Source organism: Myodes glareolus, chromosome 12 (assembly GCF_982192425.1).
Source record: "Myodes glareolus chromosome 12, mMyoGla1.1, whole genome shotgun sequence".
Taxonomy (NCBI): domain Eukaryota; kingdom Metazoa; phylum Chordata; class Mammalia; order Rodentia; family Cricetidae; genus Myodes; species Myodes glareolus.
In genome coordinates, this window is record NC_142037.1 from 9,066,549 (window position 1) to 9,075,381 (window position 8,833).

Genomic DNA, 8,833 nt, shown 5'->3' on the forward strand with positions numbered 1-8,833 from the left:
ATTTCCAACGTAAACAGTGCTTTCCAGACATTGCTACTTCTACCTCCAAGACCCGACCACCAATCCAGATGTGCTGTTATCAGTTTCCCCAACCACAGGTACTCATGCACACTGGACTATCCCCTTGGGGTGGATTCAGGGTTTTAACATCAATTCTGGGCAATGCTAAGACTGCGATGTGAGGGTAGTGACATTAAGACAGGGTTTCTCTGTGTAACCCTGGTTATCCTGGAACTCACTCTGTAGACCAAGCTGGTCTCGAACTCACAGAGATCCACCAGTCTCTGCCCCCCTTGAGATGGGATTAAAGGCGTGTGCCATCACCACCCAGCATCATTTCTTATTTCTTATATTGCATTATAGAAGGGATAACAGAATCAAATATCAAGACCATAAACCATGCCTAACTTGTGACAATGTGTCTGAAGAAAAAGGAATCCTGCAGAGCCAGAGGTTGCAATGAACTGTGAGCAGACACAGCATGACAGAATCAAGAACACTGGTCTGAAGTCTGTTCTTTTTTTTTTTTTAAATATTTTGAAATTTTATTTTTTTGAAACAATGGCTACAGAGAGTAGAAAGCAAGCAGGAAAAAAAAAAGGGTCCAGCCCCAGGCCATAGACGTTATACAGCAACCTGTCCCTAAAATTGGTATAGAGCGGCTGGCCCCAGAAGGTGCCCCAGGCCCAGGCCCGAGAGGGCGTTCTTCAAAATTTCCGTGGTGTCCAGACGAAAGCCATAGACGTTGTTCAGACCCAGGGATTAGGGGTTGAGCCCCATGCCCAAAGAGGTGACCCACTGAAGGACTTGGCTGGTTTTTAGCCCAAGGCTGTATGTGGATACTGCCTGACGTCTTAAGTGTCAAGGCAAAGCCCAAAGGAGATGTCCTCCAAAAGGACCCGGAATTGTCCAGTACCAGAGCCCAGAAGATGTACTCCTTCTTTTGGGGCAGAGCCCACCGGGTCACCAGATCCAGACTCCTCCAGCTGGGCCTCCTCCTGGGCGGAGGAAGGAGGGACCACCATCAGCTGGTGGGCCTCGAGGGCAGCAGGGGCGGCAGCAACTGCTGTGCTGGTGTTGGGCAGGTCCATCTCCTGCTGGGGTGCCTCAGGGGCAGCAGCAGCAGAGGCGGCTGTGGGCAGGCATATTACCCACTGGTGGGACTCCATGGAGGCAAACATTGCTACCTTGGGGATGGACTCCTCCTTTTCCCGATAGTTGGCAGTCTCATTAAGGTCCCTGGGAGGTGGATCATTCTGGTCCCCAGGGCCACAGATTTTCTGGTCCTGAGGTCTGTTCTTAAAGACACTTGTGACTCTTAAAATAAAAAACAACCCAGGCATCTGTCTTGGTACCCAACAGCCAGTTGTCTCTGACTCTAGTCCCTGAAAGATAAGTTCCCAGGAACCTTGACTCAGTAACCCCTGACCCTACCCAAAAATGCACAGCTGTGACCATCTACTTGTTATGATATGACTGTTGCTTGTCTTCTTTAACTTGCTTATGGAGATATCCAAAGACTGTTTTGAGTTGCCTTTACCAGTTAACTTGGCAGAACAGAATAGTTTCTGCTCGCTTGTGCAGACATTGAAGGTCTTCATGTGGTTTTCTCCTTTAAAAATCCTTTCCCAGGGGACTGGGGAGAAATGTACAGTACATTCCTATCCAAACAATTAAAATGAGAAGGATTGAAGATGCATACTGGTATATAGGGTAAAAAAAAATCCTTTCCCATAGCCCTCTTTCACCACAATCTCAAATTTGGTGCAGAGATCATTGGTACTGATAGAGTTTAATGAAAAACTTGTTTATGATTGGGTTGAGTCTGTGGTATTTTACCAGGGGTCATAAACTCCATAACTCATTCTTAACCTAATCTGTCTCAGTATTCATACAAAGCTCCAAAAAATGATGGCTAAACTAGGCAAGTCATAGGATGATTTGGTCCAAGCTGCTGTGACATTTTCTGTAATTGGGACCAGAAAAAGAAAAGCTGGGGTTGTGGGTGAGGGAGTAAGCAGCATAGGGGACTCTTGACAATCAGAACCAATGGAGCTGGGGACCAAACTTCAGGACATCCAAATATCAGTACAGGCAGAGAACTACAGAGAGGTATGTGTGGTCAGAACCTGCTAGATCAGGTTCTTTGCATCCAATGAACTGATTCCAACCCATGAATGTGCTTCCATTGTGAAGTGGAAGGTCATTTCACTTCCTACAGCTCACAGATTGGAGAGAGGCTTAATCCTGTATCCTGTTTAACTCACAAGAGGAACCATTAGAAGGCAAGATAGATATGGTCACAATCTTTCTGCCATGGGCCCTCTCTTCCTGAATTGCAATAATGAATCTTGGGGCCTCACCTCTAGGCTCCTGTCTCTCCCATCTAACTTGAAGAATCACCTACAATCTTGTCAGTGAATGAGAGAACACTATTCTCTTTGGATCCTGAATGTCAATTTTTGGCTCTTCCGTCCTCTCCTGGGCCCAGATTAAAACATTAAAACACTGCTCAAGGACTATCAGGACAACCCCTGGAGCCCTGCTTCTCTGTCAGGACAAGCCCTGGAGCACCACTTCTCTCTGTATCTTATCTGTTTCCAGGGAAACCTTCACTTCAGTCATTCCTGTCTTGAAGTTTCAGAGATGAGACGTCAACTAGAAGACAAAGTTTCACTCTCTTCCTTAAATGACCTTTGCCTCGAAGATAAATGAGCTAGAGGAATGGATGGGGGACCAGGTAGGCTGAGCCAACTAGCTTCTTTGGTCCAGTTGTTTGTCACTAAAAAGAAAGGGGACAAGCTTTGGTGTGCTGAGTTAGTATCAGGCTTCAACCCTATCACTAGTTAGGTGTCTAGACTTAGGTAGTAGATCCTGCCTGTGATCCTAAATGATGAGTGACTGGATGTTGGACAATCATCACCAGGAAGAGGGCTGTGGTAAAAAATATAAGCCTGTTCAGGAAAAGGTAGACTCAGGATACCAGTTCCACTGTGACTTGATAATTGTCCTCGCTTCCCAATGTTTCCAATCCTGCTTGTACTCTGAGTTTGCTTTCTATCGCTGTGATAAAACAACATGACCAGAAGTCATGTGGGGAGGAAAGGGTTTATTTCATCATACAATTCTCAGGTCACATTCATCATTAAAGAAAGAAGTCAGGGCAGGAACTCAAGGCGGTATTCTGGAGGCAGGAACTAAAGCAGGGGCCATGGAGTAGTGGTGCTTACTGACATGTGCCTCATGGCTTCCTCAGTCTGCATTATTTTGGGGTTTTTTTTGGTTTGGTTTTTGTGGTTTTTTTTTTTTGGTTTTTTGAGACAGGGTTTCACTGTATCTTTGGAGCCAAGCTCTTGTAGACCAGGATGGCCTTGGACCAGGCTAGTCTTGAACTTACATGGATCCATCCACCTGCCTCTGTGTCCCGAATGCTTGGATTAAAAGCACATGCCACCACTGCCTGGCTTCAGTTTGCTTTCTTACAGCACTCAAGACCAGTTGCCCATGGGTGTCACTGCCCACAATGAGCTGGGGCCTCCCACGTCAAACATTAAACAAAATAACTCCCCATGGACTCACCTACAGGACATATGGCTGAGGCCGTTGTCCCAGTTGAGGTTCCCTCTTCCCAAAAGACTCTAGCTTGCATCAAGTGGAAAACAAAACAAAACAAAAACAAAAAATAAATAAAAAACTTAATGATCATTGTCCCCTTTGAGGTGGGAGCCCTGCTACCCACTCTTCCTTCTGCTCCTTCCTGCCTTGGGTACCCTTGCTTTCCACTCTGTAAAATGACCCACACCAGTGCTGTGACACAGAAAGATGAAGAAGGAACATTCTGATACCACTTCCACCCAAGTTCTTATGAAAGTGCTTTCATTTTCTATGTTTATATTTTCTTTGCTACATGGCAGGCAGGCTCTTGAATCCAAGATACGAAAGGTAAATTACAAGGAGGTTTTTCTAAGCCAGGAAGCCCAATAGGTTGCCTCTTTTTAACGTCTCAAATGGGACAGTCATCCTAAGCTCTATTGTGACGGCACCCTAGCTAGGCTGAGAAATGTATGTGGACTAAGAAAATAAAAAGAGAGGGCTGAAGAAGCATGAGGGGAATATTGAAGGCTCAACCCACACGGAAACTAAGGTTCCCTCACCATTAAAAATTGTTTACTTCAGAGATTTTTATTGGATGGTGAATCCTGCACAGGCAAACAAGAATTAACCAGGTAGAAATGCAGGGAGAATCAATTAAAGTCAACTTAACCTTAAATAAATATAGCAGGGGGCTGGCTCTTGAGATACGGATATTTCTAATACTCACTAAGGGTCTCCCAGGGAGATGTAGTAGCCCATAATAAACTCTTATCCAACTAAGGACACAAGCCAGAAATATACCCAGACCTGAAGGGAGTGCCCCTACTTCCATTTTCTCTTTTGTTAATTTTTAAAATTGCATGTGTGTGGATGTTTTGCCCGAATGTGTGCCTGTACACTCTGTAGGTGCCTGGTGACAGAGGACGCCAGGGGAGGGTGTCCAGTTCTTGGAACTAGAGTTATAGATAGTTGTGGTGGCAGGAATCAAACCAGTGTCCTCTGCTTTTAGCCGACGCTCTTAACTGATGAGTCATCTCTCTAGCCCCATCCCTTCATTTCCTCTGACAGAACCTCACAAACCCTTGTTTACACCCTAGAGAACTTGACTCCCTGAGCTACATCAGTTTGATCTAGGATGAGACCTTAAAAGAAACGGCCTGACATTTTTCTTTTCTTTGCACCTGAGCCTGATCTAAATTTGTAGGCAAGAAAAAATAAGGATAGGAAAATGGCCTTTAGCGGGAGATATAAATTATAATGTCATCTTACAACTTGACCTCTTTATAGAAGGGGAGGGTATTAGTAGAATTTTCCAGGTCCCCAGCCCTCACTTACAAACACATGTTGATTACAGTTACCAGTTTTGAAATAAACAAGTCTAGCCAGCAGGGTGGGCACAGGTAAAAGCAGATGCTTCTGTCAGCTTGTTCCTTCTTGATTATGAGGGCCATCCATACCATTGACCTCACAATATGTGAGGGCATCAAAAGATGACCCTCCAAAATCAGGTGTTCCCTCCCAGAGAGCACCCTGAGGCAGGTAGGGAGACCATTATTGACCTTTTGTCAATCTCTGTTTCCAAGCATGACCCACAAATAACAGGACACATCTAGACAAATCTATACTGGCCTTTTTTTCTTTAATACTGGCCTCTCTCACTATGTAGTTGTGCCTGGATGAGAACTCATTACGTAGACAAGTTTGGACTTGAACTCACAAACATCAACCTACCTCTTTTTTTTATGCAATATATTGTGATCATAGATCCCCGCACTTCTTCACTCACCTAACTTCATGATCTTTTTTTCTCTCTCTTTAGAAAGGAAAAAAAAAACAAGCAATTACACACATTAAAAACAAATCCCACAAAAACACAAAATCAGAAACCATAATATACAAGCAAAAGACCAGCAAGACAAACAATGCTTCAAAAAAAGTAGCTAAAGACAAAAAGTCTTCAAGAGCACCACTCAGTTAATTTTGTGCAGGCCTTGGCATGGGACGTTTGAGGTTAATATATCCAGTAAAACTCCATTGCAGAAAACTAATTTTTCCTTTGTAAGTGAATGTCAGTTGCAGATGGCTCCATAGGTAGGGATGGGAGTTTGTGTCTACTTCCCTTCTCCAGCACTGGGATGTTGTCTGAGGTTTTCTGTCTTTCCTGGTTCCTGCAATCATTAAATCCCAAAGAAATCACACAGAGGTCTACATTAGTTATAATCTGATTGGCCCACTAGCTCAGGCTTCTTATTAACTCTTATAACTCATATTCTTGTCTATGTTAGCCACATGGCTCAGTACCTTTTTCAGTGAGGCAGTCACATCTTCCTTCTTCTGTGTCTGGGCAGAACTGGGGAGGAATGGGCTTTCCTCTTCCCAGAATTCTCCTGTTCTCATTGCCCCACTTCTACTTCCTGTCTGGTTGTCTCACCTATACTTCCTGCCAGGCTACTGGCCAATCAGCATTTATTTAAAACATAATTGACAGAATACAGAATTGTCCCACACCACTGGGATCCCACCTGGCTTGAACTTGTGCAGGCACTGTATATACTGTCACAGTCTCAGTGAGTTCATATGTGTGTTGGTCCTGTTGTGTCTGGAAGACACTATTTTGTTGATGTCATCCATGCCCTATGGCTTTTACAATCTTTCTGCTTCAACTTCTGCATAGCCCCCTGAGTCTTGAGAAAAGGGTTTGGTGAAGACATCATAATTAGAATTTAATGTTCCAAATTCTCTTACTTTCTGCACATTGTCCAGTTGTGGGTCTCCTAGGCCCGTGGCCTATCTAGTTTCAGGTTCTTAGCCACCCAGGCAGTATTGGGTGTCATATATCTGGGAACAGCCATGGGTTCCATCTCATGCAATGGGCCTTATATCCAAACAGAGAGTGGCTGGTAACTCCCACAACACTTGTGCCACTATTGCACCAGCTCTCGCCAGCATGTGCTAACACTGGCTTAGAGAATGTGAGCAGTATAAAAGAAATGTACTATCTTTTCTATCAAAGGATTAAACAACACAAAATTTCATTTCAAAGAATTATAAAGAAGACATCTGGCAGAAAGTCAAATTTTTTAGGGTCCACATTCCTTGAAACCCAAATATGTGCATTTTGGACTAAAAATTGCATCTGCTTATTAGCTGGCCTCTTTATTTTTTATTTTTTTCTCAAAGTTTATTAAAATACAAAAGTCTCCATTTCCGCCCCTCCTTCCAACCCCCTCCCACTCCCCCCACTCCCTCTCCTCCTCCCTCTCCATCCCCAAGAGCAGTCAGGGTCTACTGCCCTGTGGGTAGTTCAAGCTCCTCCCCCCTCCCTCCAGGTCCAGGAAGGTGAGCATCCAAACAGACTGGATCCCAGAAATCCAGTATATGCAGAGGAAACAAGTCCCAGTGTCATTGTCGATGGCTTTTCAGAAAGACTCCGGGCCAGCCACATTCAGAGAATCTGGCTGGATCATGTGCTTGCTCAGTCCCAGTCAACTGGCCTTGGTGAACTCTCATTGGATCAGTCCCCTTGTATCAGTGGGTGATCGCACCCCTCGCGGTTCTGATTTCCTTTTTCATGTTCTTCCTCCTTCTGCTCCTCATTTGGACCTTGGGGGACTCCGTCCTGTGCTCCAATGTGGGTCTCCGTCTGTATCGCCACCCATCGTCGGATGAAGGTTCCCTCTGATCTTGCCTTCCTTGCTCACGTTCTCTTTCCTTCTGCTTCTCGTTTGGACCTAGGGAGTTAAGTCCAGTGTTCCAATGTGGGTCTCCGTATCCATCTCCATCCATCGCCAGATGAAGGATCTATGGTGATAAGCAAAATATTCATCAGTATGGTTATGGGCCAAGGCCAGTTCAGGCACCCTCTCCTCTATCCAGAGAACAATCTGGGGATCTCTCCTTGGACCTGGGATCCCATTTATAATCAAGTCTCTAGTAAACCCTAAACTGACTCCCTTAGTTGAGATATATTCTTCCCTGATCCCATATCTATCCTTCCTCCCTCCCCGCCTCCCAGTCCCCCGAGCATTCCCCATTCCTCCCCTGCTCCCTTCTCTCTAACCCTCTCCCCTTTCAACAACCCTCCTACCCCTCCATGCACTCGAAGTTACCTGGGACTCTTGTCTATTTCCAATCTCCAGGAGGAAAACTACCTGAATTTTCTTCAGGTTCACCCTCCTATCCAGCTTCTCTAGGATCACGAATAATAGGCTCAAAGACCTTTAATTATGGCTTGAATCCATTTATGAGTGAATACATACCATATTCCTCTTTTTGGGTCTGGCTTACCTGACTCAGTAAAGCGTTTTCTTTTCTTTTTTTATTATTTTTTTAAATTTTTTTAATTATTTTTTTAATTTTTTTATTTAATTTTTACTGGGAACCCCTCCGGAATCAAGTCTCTTGCAAACCCTAAAATGGCTCCCTTAGCTGAGATATAAACTTCTCTGCTCCCCCAACCATCCTTCCTCCCTCCCCCCTCCCATTCCCCCAAGCCTTCCCCAATCCTCCCCCTCTCCCCTCTCCCTGACCATCTTCCCTTACTTCCCTTACTTCCACCCCCCTTATAGGAGGATAACTATATGATTTTCTTCAGGTTCACCTTCTTATTTATCTTCTCTAGGATCACAAATTATAGACTCAAAGACTTTTAACTATGGCTAGAATCCACTTATGAGTGAGTACATACCATATTCCTCTTTTTGGGTCTGGGTTACCTCACTCAGTAAAGCGTTTTCTATTTCCATCCATTTGCATGCAAAATTCAAGATGTCATTGTCTTTTACCACTGAGTAAAACTCTAATGTATATATGTTCCACACCTTCTTTAACCATTCTTCTATTGAGGGGCACCTAGGTTGTTTCCATGTTCTGGCTATTACAAATAGTGCAGCTATGAACATAGTTGAACAAATACTTTTGTAGTATGATAGGGCATCTCTTGGGTATATTCCAGAGAGTGGAATTGCTGGGTCCTGAGGGAGGTTGACTCCCAGTTTCCTGAGAAACTGCCACACTGCTTTCCAAAGTGGCTGCACAAGTTTGCATTCCCACCAACAATGGATGAGTGTTCCCCTCACTCCACATCCTCTCCAGCATAGGCTATCGTTGATGTTTTTGACTTTAGCTATTCTGACAGGTGTAAGATGGTATCTCAAAGTGGCTTTGATTTGCATTTCCCTGATCACTAAGGAGGTTGAGCATGACCTTAAGTGTCTTCTGGCCATTCGAAGTTCATCTG

The 8,833-nt window shown here is 44.5% G+C and overlaps 1 protein-coding gene across 1 annotated transcript in view; it reads right to left on the reverse strand.

Annotated features, from left to right (window-relative positions):
- Positions 1-6,973: 6,973 nt before the first annotated feature.
- The window catches only part of Dlg5 (discs large MAGUK scaffold protein 5), a 136,120-nt gene continuing 134,260 nt past the window's right edge, over positions 6,974-8,833 (reverse strand). The window contains exon 32 of the mRNA XM_087911944.1: positions 6,974-7,395. Within this exon, the coding sequence (XP_087768070.1) occupies positions 7,334-7,395 (62 nt within the window). The 3' untranslated portion in view covers positions 6,974-7,333. The remainder of the gene's footprint in view (positions 7,396-8,833) is intronic.